The 17,142-nt window shown below is 47.6% G+C and overlaps 1 protein-coding gene across 1 annotated transcript in view; it reads left to right on the top strand.

Annotated features, from left to right (window-relative positions):
• The window catches only part of DNAJA2 (DnaJ heat shock protein family (Hsp40) member A2), a 215,636-nt gene extending 199,286 nt beyond the window's left edge, over positions 1-16,350 (top strand). Inside the window, exon 9 of the mRNA XM_069216615.1 lies at positions 15,283-16,350. Within this exon, the coding sequence (XP_069072716.1) occupies positions 15,283-15,471 (189 nt within the window). The 3' untranslated portion in view covers positions 15,472-16,350. The remainder of the gene's footprint in view (positions 1-15,282) is intronic.
• The last annotated feature ends 792 nt before the right edge of the window (positions 16,351-17,142 follow it).

The raw sequence follows: 17,142 nt of genomic DNA on the forward strand, positions 1-17,142 counted from the left end.
CAAGACAAGGGTGTCCAAGACTTCAACAGGGGGTGACCAAAAGAAAGGGGTCACAAAGACTCCCCAGCAGAAGGGTGATGAGACAACCAAAACTAAAAATAGTAAAGAGTCTTCTACAGGCCCCCAAAAACCTGCACAGGAGGGTGGGCCCAGAGCCTCTTCACAAAACAATGGGTACAAGGGTAAAAACTTTGATCCCAAAAAGGCCTGGTGTCATAGCTGTAAACAGCATGGACACCAAACTGGAGACAAGGTCTGTCCCAAGAAAGGTTCCACTCCAAACTCCCATCCAGGTAACACTGGTATGGCTAGTCTCCAAGTGGGATCAACAGTGTGCCCAGAGCAAATCAGGGTCCACACTGAAGCTACTCTAGTTTCTGAGGGTGGGGTGGATTTAGCCACACTAGCTGTCTGGCCGCCTAACATGCAAAAATACAGACAGCAACTCTTAATTAATGGGACCAGAATAGAGGGCCTGAGGGATACAGGTGCCAGTGTCACCATGGTGACAGAGAAACTGGTTTCCCCTGGCCAATACCTGACTGGAAAAACTTACACAGTCACCAACGCTGACAATCAGAGAAAAGTACATCCCATGGCAATGGTTACTTTAGAATGGGGAGGGGTCAATGGCCTGAAACAGGTGGTGGTCTCCTCAAATATCCCAGTGGACTGTCTGCTTGGAAATGACCTGGAGTCCTCAGCATGGGCTGAGGTAGAGCTAAAAACCCATGCAGCAATGCTGGGTATCCCTGAACTGGTGTGTGTGAAAACAAGAGCACAGTGCAAGGCACAGGGTGAAAAAGTAGAGCTGGAGTCTGGAAAAATGGCCCAGCCTACCAAGAGAACAGGAAAGTCAGTTGGGAAACCAACTGCAACACAGCAAAAGAAAGGGAACCTCTCTTCTCAGGAAGAAGTTCTGCCCTCTGAGGGAACTGAGCCTTTGGAGCTTGAACCTTATCAGGTTGAGCTCTTAGGCCCAGGGGGACCCTCAAGGGAGGAGCTGTGTAAGGGACAAGAAACCTGTCCCTCTCTTGAAGGCCTTAGGCAGCAAGCTGCTGAAGAGTCCAAAGGCAAGAAAAATGGAACACATAGGGTCTATTGGGAAGATGGGCTCCTGTACACTGAGGCCAGAGACCCCAAACCTGGTGCCACTAGGAGAGTGGTAGTGCCTCAGCTGTTCAGGGAGTTCATCCTAACATTGGCCCATGACATTCCCCTTGCTGGACATTTGGGACAAACCAAGACGTGGGAGTGGTTAGTCAACCACTTCTACTGGCCCAATATGTCCAACATGGTTAAGGAGTTTTGCCTCTCCTGCCCCACCTGTCAAGCCAGTGGTAAGACAGGTGGGCATCCAAAGGCCCCCCTCATTCCACTTCCAGTGGTGGGGGTGCCCTTTGAAAGAGTGGGTGTGGACATAGTTGGTCCACTAGAACCTCCCACAGCCTCAGGAAATATGTATATCCTGGTAGTAGTGGATCATGCTACCAGGTATCCTGAAGCTATTCCCCTTAGGTCGACTACTGCCCCTGCAGTAGCCAAGGCCCTCATTGGTATCTTTACCAGAGTGGGTTTCCCTAAGGAGGTGGTGTCTGACAGAGGTACCAACTTCATGTCAGCATACCTAAAGCACATGTGGAATGAGTGTGGAGTGACTTATAAATTCACTACACCTTACCATCCACAAACTAATGGCTTAGTTGAGAGATTCAACAAGACATTAAAGGGCATGATCCTGGGGCTCCCAGAAAAACTCAAAAGGAGATGGGATGTCCTCCTGCCATGTCTGCTTTTCGCTTACAGGGAGGTACCACAGAAGGGAGTAGGGTTCTCACCCTTTGAACTTCTGTTTGGTCATCCTGTAAGGGGACCACTTGCCCTTGTTAAAGAAGGCTGGGAGAGACCTCTCCATGAGCCTAAACAGGACATAGTGGACTATGTACTTGGCCTTCGCTCTAGAATGGCAGAGTACATGGAAAAGGCAACCAAAAACCTTGAGGCCAGCCAACAACTCCAGAAGTTTTGGTATGACCAAAAGGCTGCACTGGTTGAGTTCCAACCAGGGCAGAAAGTCTGGGTTCTGGAGCCTGTGGCTCCCAGGGCACTCCAGGACAAATGGAGTGGCCCTTACCCAGTGCTAGAGAGGAAGAGTCAGGTCACCTACCTGGTGGACCTGGGCACAAGCAGGAGCCCCAAGAGGGTGATCCATGTGAACCGCCTTAAGCTCTTCCATGACAGGGCTGATGTGAATCTGTTAATGGTAACAGATGAGGATCAGGAGGCAGAGAGTGAACCTCTCCCTGATCTTCTGTCATCAGACCCAAAAGATGGCACAGTAGATGGAGTGATCTACTCAGACACCCTCTCTGGCCAACAGCAGGCTGATTGTAGGAGAGTCCTACAACAGTTTCCTGAGCTTTTCTCCCTAACCCCTGGTCAGACACACCTGTGTACCCATGATGTGGACACAGGAGACAGCATGCCTGTCAAGAACAAAATCTTCAGACAGTCTGACCATGTTAAGGAAAGCATCAAGATGGAAGTCCACAAGATGCTGGAATTGGGAGTGATTGAGCGCTCTGACAGCCCCTGGGCTAGCCCAGTGGTCTTAGTCCCCAAACCTCACACCAAAGATGGAAAGAAAGAGATGAGGTTTTGTGTGGACTACAGAGGGCTCAACTCTGTCACCAAGACAGATGCCCATCCAATTCCAAGAGCTGATGAGCTCATTGACAAATTAGGTGCTGCCAAATTTCTAAGTACCTTTGACTTGACAGCAGGGTACTGGCAAATAAAAATGGCACCTGGAGCAAAAGAAAAGACAGCATTCTCCACACCTGATGGGCATTATCAGTTTACTGTTATGCCCTTTGGTTTAAAGAATGCCCCTGCCACCTTCCAAAGGTTGGTGAATCAAGTCCTTGCTGGCTTGGAGTCCTTTAGCACAGCTTATCTTGATGATATTGCTGTCTTTAGCTCCACCTGGCAGGATCACCTGGTCCACCTGAGGAAGGTTTTGAAGGCTCTGCAATCTGCAGGCCTCTCTATCAAGGCATCCAAATGCCAGATAGGGCAGGGAACTGTGGTTTACTTGGGACACCTTGTAGGTGGAGGCCAAGTTCAGCCACTCCAACCCAAGATCCAGACTATTCTGGACTGGGTAGCTCCAAAAACCCAGACTCAAGTCAGGGCATTCCTTGGCTTGACTGGGTACTACAGGAGGTTTGTGAAGGGATATGGATCCATTGTGACAGCCCTCACTGAGCTCACCTCCAAGAAAATGCCCAAGAAAGTGAACTGGACTGTGGACTGCCAACAGGCCTTTGACACCCTGAAACAAGCAATGTGCTCAGCACCAGTTCTCAAAGCTCCAGATTATTCTAAGCAGTTCATTGTGCAGACTGATGCCTCTGAACATGGGATAGGGGCAGTTTTGTCCCAAACAAATGATGATGGCCTTGACCAGCCTGTTGCTTTCATTAGCAGGAGGTTACTCCCCAGGGAGCAGCGTTGGAGTGCCATTGAGAGGGAGGCCTTTGCTGTGGTTTGGTCCCTGAAGAAGCTGAGACCATACCTCTTTGGGACTCACTTCCTAGTTCAAACTGACCACAGACCTCTCAAATGGCTGATGCAAATGAAAGGTGAAAATCCTAAACTGTTGAGGTGGTCCATCTCCCTACAGGGAATGGACTTTATAGTGGAACACAGACCTGGGACTGCCCATGCCAATGCAGATGGCCTTTCCAGGTTCTTCCACTTAGAAAATGAAGACTCTCTTGGGAAAGGTTAGTCTCATCCTCTTTCGTTTGGGGGGGGGTTGTGTAAGGAAATGCCTCCTTGGCATGGTTGCCCCCTGACTTTTTGCCTTTGCTGATGCTATGTTTACAATTGAAAGTGCGCTGAGGCCTGCTAACCAGGCCCCAGCACCAGTGTTCTTTCCCTAACCTGTACTTTTGTATCCACAATTGGCAGACCCTGGCATCCAGATAAGTCCCTTGTAACTGGTACTTCTAGTACCAAGGGCCCTGATGCCAAGGAAGGTCTCTAAGGGCTGCAGCATGTCTTATGCCACCCTGGAGACCTCTCACTCAGCACAGACACACTGCTTGCCAGCTTGTGTGTGCTAGTGAGGACAAAACGAGTAAGTCGACATGGCACTCCCCTCAGGGTGCCATGCCAGCCTCTCACTGCCTATGCAGTATAGGTAAGACACCCCTCTAGCAGGCCTTACAGCCCTAAGGCAGGGTGCACTATACCATAGGTGAGGGTACCAGTGCATGAGCATGGTACCCCTACAGTGTCTAAATAAAACCTTAGACATTGTAAGTGCAGGGTAGCCATAAGAGTATATGGTCTGGGAGTCTGTCAAACACGAACTCCACAGCACCATAATGGCTACACTGAAAACTGGGAAGTTTGGTATCAAACTTCTCAGCACAATAAATGCACACTGATGCCAGTGTACATTTTATTGTAAAATACACCACAGAGGGCACCTTAGAGGTGCCCCCTGAAACTTAACCGACTATCTGTGTAGGCTGACTAGTTTTAGCAGCCTGCCACAAACCGAGACATGTTGCTGGCCCCACGGGGAGAGTGCCTTTGTCACTCTGAGGCCAGTAACAAAGCCTGCACTGGGTGGAGATGCTAACACCTCTCCCAGGCAGGAATTGTCACACCTGGCGGTGAGCCTCAAAGGCTCACCTCCTTTGTGCCAACCCAGCAGGACACTCCAGCTAGTGGAGTTGCCCGCCCCCTCCGGCCAGGCCCCACTTTTGGCGGCAAGGCCGGAGAAAATAATGAGAATAACAAGGAGGAGTCACTGGCCAGTCAGGACAGCCCCTAAGGTGTCCTGAGCTGAGGTGACTCTAACTTTTAGAAATCCTCCATCTTGCAGATGGAGGATTCCCCCAATAGGGTTAGGATTGTGACCCCCTCCCCTTGGGAGGAGGCACAAAGAGGGTGTACCCACCCTCAGGGCTAGTAGCCATTGGCTACTAACCCCCCAGACCTAAACACGCCCTTAAATTTAGTATTTAAGGGCTACCCTGAACCCTAGAAAATTAGATTCCTGCAACTACAAGAAGAAGGACTGCCTAGCTGAAAAACCCCTGCAGAGGAAGACCAGAAGACGACAACTGCCTTGGCTCCAGAAACTCACCGGCCTGTCTCCTGCCTTCCAAAGATCCTGCTCCAGCGACGCCTTCCAAAGGGACCAGCGACCTCGACATCCTCTGAGGACTGCCCCTGCTTCGAAAAGACAAGAAACTCCCGAGGACAGCGGACCTGCTCCAAAGAAAAGCTGCAACTTTGTTTCCAGCAGCTTTAAAGAACCCTGCAAGCTCCCCGCAAAAGGCGTGAGACTTGCAACACTGCACCCGGCGACCCCGACTCGGTTGGTGGCGATCCAACACCTCAGGAGGGACCCCCGGACTACTCTAAGACTGTGAGTACAAAAACCTGTCCCCCCTGAGTCCCCACAGCGCCGCCTGCAGAGGGAATCCCGAGGCTTCCCCTGACCGCGACTCTTTGAAACCAAAGTCCCGACACCTGGGAGAGACCCTGCACCCGCAGCCCCCAGGACCTGAAGGACCGGACTTTCACTGGAGGAGTGACCCCCAGGAGTCCCTCTCCCTTGCCCAAGTGGAGGTTTCCCCGAGGAACCCCCCCCTTGCCTGCCTGCAGCGCTGAAGAGATCCCTAGATCTCGCATTGACTTCCATTACAAACCCGACGCTTGTTTCTACACTGCACCCGGCCGCCCCCGCGCTGCTGAGGGTGAAATTTCTGTGTGGGCTTGTGTCCCCCCCGGTGCCCTACAAAACCCCCCTGGTCTGCCCTCCGAAGACGCGGGTACTTACCTGCAAGCAGACCGGAACCGGGGCACCCCCTTCTCCCCATTCTAGCCTATGTGTTTTGGGCACCACTTTGAACTCTGCACCTGACCGGCCCTGAGCTGCTGGTGTGGTGACTTTGGGGTTGCTCTGAACCCCCAACGGTGGGCTACCTTGGACCAAGAACTGAACCCTGTAAGTGTCTTACTTACCTGGTAAAACTAACAAATACTTACCTCCCCTAGGAACTGTGAAAATTGCACTAAGTGTCCACTTTTAAAACAGCTATTTGTGAATAACTTGAAAAGTATACATGCAATTTTGATGATTTGAAGTTCCTAAAGTACTTACCTGCAATACCTTTCGAATGAGATATTACATGTAGAATTTGAACCTGTGGTTCTTAAAATAAACTAAGAAAAGATATTTTTCTATATAAAAACCTATTGGCTGGATTTGTCTCTGAGTGTGTGTACCTCATTTATTGTCTATGTGTATGTACAACAAATGCTTAACACTACTCCTTGGATAAGCCTACTGCTCGACCACACTACCACAAAATAGAGCATTAGTATTATCTATTTTTACCACTATTTTACCTCTAAGGGGAACCCTTGGACTCTGTGCATGCTATTCCTTACTTTGAAATAGCACATACAGAGCCAACTTCCTACAATAGAGCATTAGTATTATCTCTTTTTACCACTATTTTACCTCCAAGGGGAACCCTTGGACTCTGTGCATGCTATTCCTTACTTTGAAATAGCACATACAGAGCCAACTTCCTACACAAGGCCTATCCACCAAAGATGAAGGCAGTGTTGAGATGGGTGAACCAGCACAGTGAGTGGAGTTCGACATCAAAGAAGCCACAGCTGATGCCGAAAGGCGAGAAAAGTCGGAAGGCAGCGAAAGAGGCAAATGGATGAGTAAAAGGTAACAAAACTGCCGAAAGGCTCGGACGCTAAGTCCTTGGACTTAAGGTCCTCGAAAGCAGCCTCAGCAGCAAAACACCTGATAACTGAAGGACAGCATAAAGACAATGAGCCACACAGGTCCCGACCAAAGGACACTGATGGGGCAACCCTTCAGCTAAATCTTCTACCCAAACAGATGCTTGAGAGGGAACGAATGAGAAATGCAAGGACTCTGGAGCAGAGGAACCACAAATACTGAAAAGGAAGACTTCACCAAAACTCAATTGTAGGAAGTTGGCTCTGTATATACTATTTCAAAGTAAGAAAGTGTGCACAGTCCAAGGGTTCCCCAGAGAGGTAAGATAGTGGCAAAATTATATAATTCTAATGCTCTATTTTGTGGTAGTGTGGTCGAGCAGTAGGCTTATCAGAGGATAGTGTTAAGCATTTGTTGTACACACAGGCAATAAATGAGGAACACTCACTCAGACTTACTCCACGCCAATAGGTTTTTATATAGAAAAATCTTTTCTTAGTTTATTTTAAGAGCCACAGGTTCAAGCTTTACAGTAAGCACTTTAAATGCAAGGTACTTCACTTCGATACTTTAGGAACTTTGAATAAAAGCAATATCATATACAGTCTTTGTAAAAATGGCAATAGGCTATTTTCAAAGTGGACTCTTAGTGCAAAAAATCAACAGTTCCTGGGGGAGGTAAGTAAAGGTTAGTTTAGGAGGTAAGTAAAACACTTACAAGTCTTAGTTCTGGGGCGTAGGCAGCCCACCGTTGGGGTGGGGGGGGTGGTTCAAGGCAACCCCCAAAGTTACCACACCAGCAGCTCGGGGCCGGTCAGGTACAGAGGTCAGAGGTGCCCAAAACACATAGGTGCCTATGAAGAACAGGGGTGCTCCGGTTCCAGTCTGCCAGCAGGTAAGTACCTGCATCCTCGGGGGGGCAGACCAGGGGGGGTTTGTAGAGCACTGGGGGACACACAAGTAGGCACACAAAACACACCCTCAGCAGCACAGGGGCGGCTGGGTGCAGTGTGCAAAGCAGGCATCTGATTTCAGATAGGAATCAATGGAGGGACCCGAGGGTCATTCTAGCGGTGCAAGCAGGCACGGGGACTTTTTGGGACAGCCACCACCTGGGCTAGACAGAGGGTCGGCTGGGGGTCACTCCTGCGCTGAGGTTCGGTTCATTCAGGTCCTGGGGGCTGCGGGTGCAGTGCTGGTTCCAGGCGTCACAGTCCCTTGTTGCAGGCAGTCGCGGTCAGTGGGAGCCTCTGGGTTCTCTCTGCAGGCGTCTCTGTGGGGGTTGAGGGGGGTAGTCTCTGGCTACTCACGGGCTCGCAGTCGCCGGGGAGTCCTCCCTGTGGTGTTTGTTCTCTGGCTCTCGAGCTGGGGGCGTCTGGTGCAGAGTGGGAAGTCTCACGCTTCCGGCTGGAAACGTGAAGTCTTCGGAAGTTGCTTCTTTGTTGCAAAGAAGTAGCTGGTTTTGAGCAGGGCCGCTGCTCACGGGAGTTTCTTGGTCCTTTAGTCCATGGCAGTCCTCTGAGGCTTCAGAGGTCGCTGGTCCCTGTCGGATGCGTCGCTGGTTGCAGGTTTCCGAAGTTGGAGACAGGCCGGTAGGGCTGGGGCCAAAGCAGTTGTCGTCGTTAGTCTTCTCTGCAGGCTTGTAGGTCAGCAGCCCTTCTTGTTTCTTCAGGTTGCAGGAATCTCATTTCTTGGGATCTGGGGTGCCCCCAAGTACTGAATTTAGGGGTGTTTAGGTCTGGGGGGCAGTAGCCAATGGCAGTGGCCGAAGGGGCGGGCATCTCCACTAGCTGGGATGCCCTGGGGCACTGTAACAAAAGGGGTGAGCCTTTGAGGCTCACCGCCAGGTGTTACAGTTCCTGCAGGGGGAGGTGAGAGGCACCTCCACCCAGTACAGGCTTTGTTCCTGGCCACAGAGTGACAAATGCACTTTCCCCATGTGGCCAGCAACATGTCTGGTGTGTGGCAGGCTGGCAGAAACTGGTCAGCCTACACTAGAAGTCGGATTGGTATTCAGGGGGCATCTCTAAGATGCCCTCTGGGTGTATGTTACAATAAATTGCACACTGGCATCAGTGTGCATTTATTGTGCTGAGACGTTTGATACCAAACTTCCCAGTTTTCAATGTAGCCATTATGGAACCATGGAGTTCGTGTTTGACAAACTCCCTGACCATATACTCTTATGGCTACCCTGCACTTACAATGTCTAAGGTTTTGCTTAGACACTGTAGGGACATAGTGCTCATGCACATATACCCTCACCTGTGGTATAGTGCACCCTGCCTTAAGGCTGTAAGGCCTGCTATAGGGGTGACTTACCTATGCCACAGGCAGTGTGAGGTTGGCATGGCACTCTGAGGGGAGTGCCATGTCGACAGTCTTTTTTTTTTTTTCTCCTCACCAGCACACACCAGCTGTGAGGCAGTGTGCATGTGCTGTGAGGGGTCCCGATGGTGGCATAAGACATGCTAAAGCCCTTAGAGACCTTCCCTGGCATCAGGGCCCTTGGTACCAGGGGTACCAGTTACAAGGGACTTATCTGAGTGCCATGGCTGTGCCAATTGTGGAAGCAAAGGTACAGTTTAGGGAAATAACACTGCTGCTGGGGCCTGGTTAGCAGCGTCCCAGCACACTTCCAATCAAAACTTAGCATCAGCAAAGGCAAAAAGTTAGGGGGTAACCATGCCAAGGAGGCATTTCCATACATGGATGTTGAACAAAGAGTGTTGAAGGTTGAGCAGAGAAAGCGAAGGCTTGGGGCCGAAATGTTGGCCCTTCTCCTGAGGTAGGAGTTTGATAAATCACTGAGTTTCGCATCCCAACAAGACTGTTTCGATCAACAGAGGAGGAAGACTGGTAACCAGGCACGGAGGCCTCGGCAACTGTGGAGCTGCGCGAAGAACAAGAGTTCTACGAACTCAAGGGTGTAATTTTCATGGAACACAGGCAATTTGTGGATACATCGCACAACCTTAGTGGTAGACAACTTCCCCTTGAGACCTTTACCCCTGGACATCATGTTGTTGTACAGTAGCCTCATTAAAAGGGCAATGGACACACATGGGGTACAGTTAGAGGGGGAAAAAATGAGTCTGGCTTTGTACCGGAAACCCTGATGGCTTCCCAGAAAGCAAACCCTTACCTACCCATGGTCCCCAGCATCCGGGACCAGGTGAAAGGCTTTCGGAGAAATGGCAATAACCCCTACTGTTGAGAAGCACAAGGATTCCACACAGGATCCCAAATACATTGAGGAACGACCTATCAGATTTCGTAATTGTGACGACTGCAGGGAAGAGAAACAATACCCGCACAATAACGTGGCCACCACCTGAGAATTAGAGAAAAGACCTGGTGGGCAGAAAAATTGAGAGGGATGCGAGCACACAATAGAGGATAGCCAACTCCAACGTACTCCTTATTGTTCTGGGCACCAGCAGTGGGACAAGATCGAAGGGTTGATGCAATACCTTCCAATGGAGCTTCAAGAGCCAAGGCAGGTAAAAGGGTAAAAACATTTCCAACTCTGTTGGAAGTTGGCTCTGTCTGTACTATTTCAAAGTAAGAAATAGTGTGCACAGAGTCCAAGGGTTCCCCTTAGAGGTAAGATAGTGGCAAAAAGAGAATTCTAATACTCTATTTTGTGGTAGTGTGGTTGAGCAGTAGGCTTATCAGAGGGTAGTGTTAAGCATTTGCTGTACATGCACAGGCAATAGATGAGGAACACACACTCGGACAAATTCCAGGCCAATAGGTTTTTATATAGAAAAATATTTTCTTAGTTTATTTTAAGAACCACAGGTTCAAGATTTACAAACAATACTTAAAAATGAAAGGTATTTCACTCAGGTATTCTAGGAACTTTGAATAATCACAATAGCATTTACCGTTTTGACAAAAATGGCAATAAGCTATTTTAAAAGTAGACACTGCAAAAATCAATAGTTCCTGGGGGAGGTAAGTAAATGTTAAGTTCACAGGTAATTAAAACATACAGGGTTCAAAGTTTGGGTCCAAGGTAGCCCAACGTTGGGGCTTCAAGGTAACCCCAAAGTTACCACACCAGCAGCTCAGGGCCGGTCAGGTGCAGAGGTCAAACTGGTGCACAAAACACATAGGCTTCAATGGATATAGGGGTGCCCCGGTTCGAGTCTGCCAGCAGGTAAGTACACCTGTCTTCGGAGGGCAGACCAGGGGGGTTTTGTATGGCACTGGGGGGGGGGGGGGGGGGACACAAGCAGGCACAAAGTACACCCTCAGCGGCACAGTGGCGGCTGGGTGCAGAGTGCAAACAGGCATCTGGTTTCTAATAGGAATCAATGGGGAGACCCGGGGGTCTCTTCAACGATGCAGGCAGGCACGGGGGGGCTCCTCGGGGTAGCCACCACCTGGGCTGGGCTAGGCAGAGGGTCGCGTGGGGGTCGCTCCTGCACTGGACTTCGGTTCCTTCAGGTCCTGGGGGCTGCGGGTGCAGTGTGGTTTCCAGGCGTCGGGTTCCTTGAAGCAGGCAGTCGTGGTCAGGGGGAGCCTCTGGATTTCCTCTGCAGGAGTTGCTGTGGAGTCTCAGAGGGGGGGGGGGGGGGGTCCACTCTGGCTACTCAGTCGCCGGGGAGTCCTCCCTGTAGTTAGTTTTTCCGCAGGTTGAGACGGGGGCGTCGGGTGCAGAGTAGAAAGTCTCACACTTCCGGCGGGAAACGTGTGGTCTTTTAAAGTTGCTCCTTTGTTGCAGAGAGTTGCAGTTTCTTGAACAGGGCCGCTGTTCTCTTAAGTTTCTTGGTCCTTTAGATGCAGGGTAGTCCTCTGAGGCTTCAGAGGTTGCTGGACCTTGTTGGATGCGTCGCTGTTGCAGTTTTCTTCGAAGCAGGGAGACCGGCTGGTGAGGCTGGGGCCAAATCAGTTGTCTCAGTCTTCACTGCAGGGCTTCAGGTCAGCAGTCCTTCTTCTTTAGGTTGCAGGAATCTGCTTTCCTAGGTTCTGGGGCGCCCCTAAATACTGAATTTAGGAGTGTTTAGGTCTGGGAGGGCAGTAGCCAATGGCTACTGTCCTTGAGGGTGGCTACACCCTGTTTGTGCCACCTCCCTGTGGGGAGGGGGGCACATCCCTAATCCTATTGGGGGATTCCTCCAAAACCAAGATGGAGGATTTCTAAAGGCAGGGGTCACCTCAGCTCAGGACGCCTTAGGGGCTATCCTGACTGGTGAGTGACTCCTCCTTGTTTTTCTCATTATCTCCCCTGGACTTGCTGCCAAAAGTGGGGGCTGTGTCCAAGGGGAGGGCATCTCCACTAGCTGGAGTGCCCTGGGGCATTGTAACACAAAGCCTGAGCCTTTGAGGCTCACTTCTAGGTGTTAGTTCCTGCAGGGGGGGGGTGTGAAGCACCTCCACCCAGAGCAGGCTTTTGTTTCTGTCCTCAGAGCACAAAGTCCCTCGCCACATGGGCTCAGAAACTCGTCTCTCAGCAGCAGGCTGGCCAGACCAGTCAGTCCTGCACTGAACAAGTGGGTAAAATACAGGGGGCATCTCTAAGATGCCCTCTGTGTGCATTTTTTAATAAATTCAACACTGGCATCAGGGTGGGTTTATTCTGAGAAGTTTGATACCAAACTTCCCAGTATTCAGTGTAGCCATTATGGAGCTGTGGAGTTCGTTTTTGACAAACTCCCAGACCATATACTTAATATGGCCACAACTGTACTTACCATGTCTAAGAATAGACTTAGACACTGTAGGGGCATATTGCTCATGCAGCTATGCCCTCACCTGTGGTATAGTGCACCCTGCCTTAGGGCTGTAAGGCCTGCTAGAGGGGTGACTTACCTATGCCACAGGCAGTATTTTGTGTGCATGGCATCCTGAGGGGGATGCCATGTCGACTTTGCCTTTTTCTCCCCACCAACACACACAATATGCAATGGCAGTGTGCATGTGTTAGGTGAGGGGTCCCTTAGGGTGGCACAACATATGCTGCAGCCCTTGGGGACCTTCCCTGGTCACAGGGCCCTTGGTACCACTGGTACCTTTTACAAGGGACTTATCTGTGTGCCAGGGGTGTGCCAAGTGACTCATTCTCGACACAGTCCCACCACAAAACACCAGTGAGGGGCAGAATAGGCAGGTTCCTCCAGGAGTGGAAGTCCGCTGTCTAAGACAACTGGATTTTAAACACAAACATGGATACGGTGTTCTCACCAAACCAACACCACATGTCCGCCAAGAGTAAGAATCTTAGGTGTACAGGCACTCACAACTGCAAACAAGACGGAGCTCATGCAGAAATGAGTCATAGAGAAAGTTTTCTCCCAGGAGAGAGAAGCAATAACATCTACTCATCATACTTTCTACTATTGGATTTCCAGTCTCCAGATACAACCACATTGTCTCATTACCTAAGGCCTTTTTCACTAAAGGAGGTGAGGGCAGCTACAAAAGATGGAAAGCCCAACAGACCCCCAAGTGAGATTCCAGCTAACCTTCACAAATCTGACCCCATTTTATGGGTCTGTTACGTTACCCTTATCAGTAATGTAATTTTACAGGGAGATCATCCTCGCCTCATGACTTGAAGCTGAAATTGGTCTCCTCTTTAAAGAAAGGTCAGTGGAAAGATCATGTCTGCTGTGACCTTTTTAGCTAGCTGGACAATATTTAAAAAAAAAAAAAAGTTTCAAGTGTATTGCTTTCAAGGATTGAGTTGGGCTGAGGCTAACAAGATCATATCCAGCTGGCAGGCTGGCTTTAGAAAATTAATGGACCGAACAGACCAAGCATTTCAGTTGTCACTTGCTGACCAGGTTTGTGGTACTGAAAAAAGCAAGCACTATATTTGGTATTTGCAGACTTATGCCATGCCTTTGACAATGTTCCCCATCACTTACTATGTGACCTTGATATTCCACCTGGAATTTATTTTCTAGTTGGCCCAAAACGAAATTTGCAGAGATTGCTAGGGCACTACTGGTGAAACCACTAGACCATTTCTAGTGCTAAAGGGAGTCTGACAAGGTTGCTTTCCAGCCCCTTACTATTCTCACTTTCAGTGGATGAGTGTTAAATTCTACTAATGCAGTGCAATGCTCCAGTTCTGGAGGGGTCAAAGGTGGCAACATTCTTCTGGTCTAAATAAAAAATAAATTAAAAAACCTTGCTGGCCTTCAGTACGTATTAAACTGGTTTGGAGCTTTTTTTTTCCTGCCATGGACCTTTTAATCAGTACTGCAAAAACTAAGTTTGTGATATTTTGCCTACAGAATGACTTCAGGAAAAACTTAACCTCAAACTAGTCTTCCGTTGATTAGGTATCTGATTTTCTGTAGTTGGCTATAAATTTTTCACATGAGAGATAGAGGCAGCACCTGGTCTACTTGGGAAATCTGATGGCTGAGTGACTGGGAGCATTCTGCCTGATACAGCCAGCCTTGGGGGTTTAGAAAGGAGAAGGTCAAAGCACAGTCCTGTATAGTGCAGTTTCACCATTATCTGACGTATTGTGCTGTGACTTGAGATTCCTCAAACATCTATTGAAATTGCCTCCAAGCATTCCAGCACCACCAATGCTTTTCGACCTTGGTCTAATGGCCATTAAGTCAACTGCTAGGCTGAGACCTCTACTATATTGGGAGAGACTCTGGTACATCACTGATCTTCGAACATTGTTCGCTAAATCCATTGAGGTTTCTGGCCTATTTTAGAAAAAGCCTAGTTACTTCTCCTTCTAGAACACTGGCTCTTGACCTTTTGACTTGTCGACCCTGACCTAATACTAGAAGGCGGAGACCCCAGCCCAAGCACTTTCGATTATTTGACTTACAAAACAATGTACACACACAGTAAAAGAATTGTTCATCAAACAGATATACAAGCTATGATGTATTTCATTTAATTCACAAGCAAATTAAAAAATACCTACATTTTAATGTAAATTATAGAGCATTCTAAATTCGATTGAGACCACTCATCATCCATACTGTATTTTGTTTGATACACTTGCATTACTCCCACTAATCAATCTGAGGACACTAACATAATTTAACCTCCTGTTTCTGATTCTTCGCATTTACAGAATGTTTCAAATTCAGTTTTGCATCTTTATATACACTTTATATTTCTGTGAATAATTTTAAAAGCATTTGTGGACCTCTGAGTAGGCTTTGTGGACGCCCTGGGGTCTCTGCGCCACATGATAAGAACCACTGTTATAGATTAATCTGCTCCAGTACCCTCCTGGCTGAAGGAGGCAACATCCCAGTAGCATAGAGGCAAAGGATAAGTGTTCTTAGTACGTGGATGTATATACTTGTAGTTAAATTGTTTTTTTTTGTAGATCAGAATGCTGGAGATGATTGACGAGAACTGTCCTAATGGATAACGATGACACTCAATACTAATACAATTATTATGCTGTTTTAACAAAGGGGGGAAAAAACTTGCTGCACATATGTTCACAAGCTAGCTTTGTCATGAGCTAAAGAAGTTTGAATTATTTCCCCCAGGAACTTGAAGATCTCTTGCCAGCAAGACCACAATACCCTAATGAAATTGGTGAAACAGAAGAAGTAGACCTTCAAGAATTTGAAAGTGCTCGTGGATCAGGATCAGGCCAGAGACGTGAAGCCTACAATGATAGCTCTGATGAGGAAAGCAGTCACCATGGACCTGGTGTTCAGTGTGCCCATCAGTAAACATTTGGAAATAAGTTGCACAAAGGATTTTCTTTTCAAGTTTTGCCTGGTTTATGTTTCAGCGATCCAGCTGGATTGCATAAGAAATCCAGATGAACCAATGGACATCTCTGTTGCTGTATGTGTAACTTTTAAATTGGTTATATAGTATTTACAGAGTGTATAATTTAACTAACCACAACGCTTAAATCTTCAGTTTGAATGTTCTGTAGCGGAATAAAGCACTCAAAATGAAGACCCAACTCCCTCTTGGGTTTTAAGTTTGTCCTTGTTCCTGTGCTTGAATTTTACTGGTTCTCATGTACATTTTAATTTCCATATTTTACATTTAAACGTTACTGTAAAATGTGTGTAAAATTTGTCCTGAAGCTTTGTATTTGGCCGCAATCGCATAAGCTGCTATGAAAATAGAATACTGAAATTCCTAGCTTGTATCTATGAGTTAGATGCATGCTAAGCGGGCTTTGCACACACAGGGTGTAGAGCAGGATGGGGCAAGAAAGAGCACAGCAGGAGTTGTAAAGGTTGTTTTCTACCATCTAGTAAAAGGTTTTTGAGATTAAGTAATAGGCATGCCCTGTGTTTTCATATTTCTTGTGTTACATTTAAAATTGTTTCTTTAACGCCTTAAGTTCTTTTGGTGAGGGCTGTGCGTCTTTTTGTTTATTTTTTTTTGTTTTGTTTTTTTACTTGTCTCAACTGCAATGCCCAGCTTGGCTAATTGATGTTTTTCTTCTGAGGTTTAGAGGAGCACTGTTAAATGTTGTACAGGAAAAGCTGCACTTGGAGATCTAGGGTGACTTAAGTCACCCTGGATAAAGTATTCAATTTTTATGGAAAAATAGTACAATATAATGCCGATTAAACTCTTCAATGATATTCCAAAGATTGCATTTCTTTATTTGGGTTGCTGTAGCGCATGCAGAAGTCTTGTAGTGTGCAGCAGAAAACCAAAACAGAGTGGTGTGCTGTACTCAGACCTTTTCTATATTAAGATCTGTATTGTGCTCACAAAGCAGTGAATATAATTGACAGGACAATGGAGAGGAGATTAAAATATAGATTTGTGCCTGAATTTAGCATTTTGGGCTTTTAAGAGGGCTAGCTGTTCTAAACTTTGTGTGTAGTTTTACAATTTGTTTACTTCTTGGATACTCAATTTGAATGGGAAAAGGTTACACGGAATGGGCAAAACTTCAAATGTTGAAGATCTTTTAAGGAGATCTGCTGAAAAGACAGGTGTTAACCAGTTTTCTGAAGCTTTCTTTAAAGCTTAGAGTGGTTACATAATTGTTAGATGATTCTAATTTCAGGAGCTTGGATTCAATATCCTTTTGGTATTAAGTTCTTTTAAAACATCAAAGTGCCACTGGCCTCATTCGTTGGATCATAAATTTTAAGGTGTATGTCCCCTTGATCCAAGCGTTGTTAGGGTTCATAGTGAATAGAACATTTCTAGCTGTAGTCAAGGCCCTAGAGTTGTGCAGCAAATTGTGCAGCATTGTTGAGTAAATTATGGCAAGAAAAGGCAAGTTATGTGGCATAACGCGGCACATTTTGATAGTATTACTTCATTATTTTTGTCATTTTTAAATTTAACACTGTCTAGGCTTTGGTTATCCCTCAGTAATACCAGTTTAACACCCGAATATGGCAATAAGCAAGATGACA

Source organism: Pleurodeles waltl, chromosome 12, assembly GCF_031143425.1.
Source record: "Pleurodeles waltl isolate 20211129_DDA chromosome 12, aPleWal1.hap1.20221129, whole genome shotgun sequence".
NCBI lineage: Eukaryota > Metazoa > Chordata > Amphibia > Caudata > Salamandridae > Pleurodeles > Pleurodeles waltl.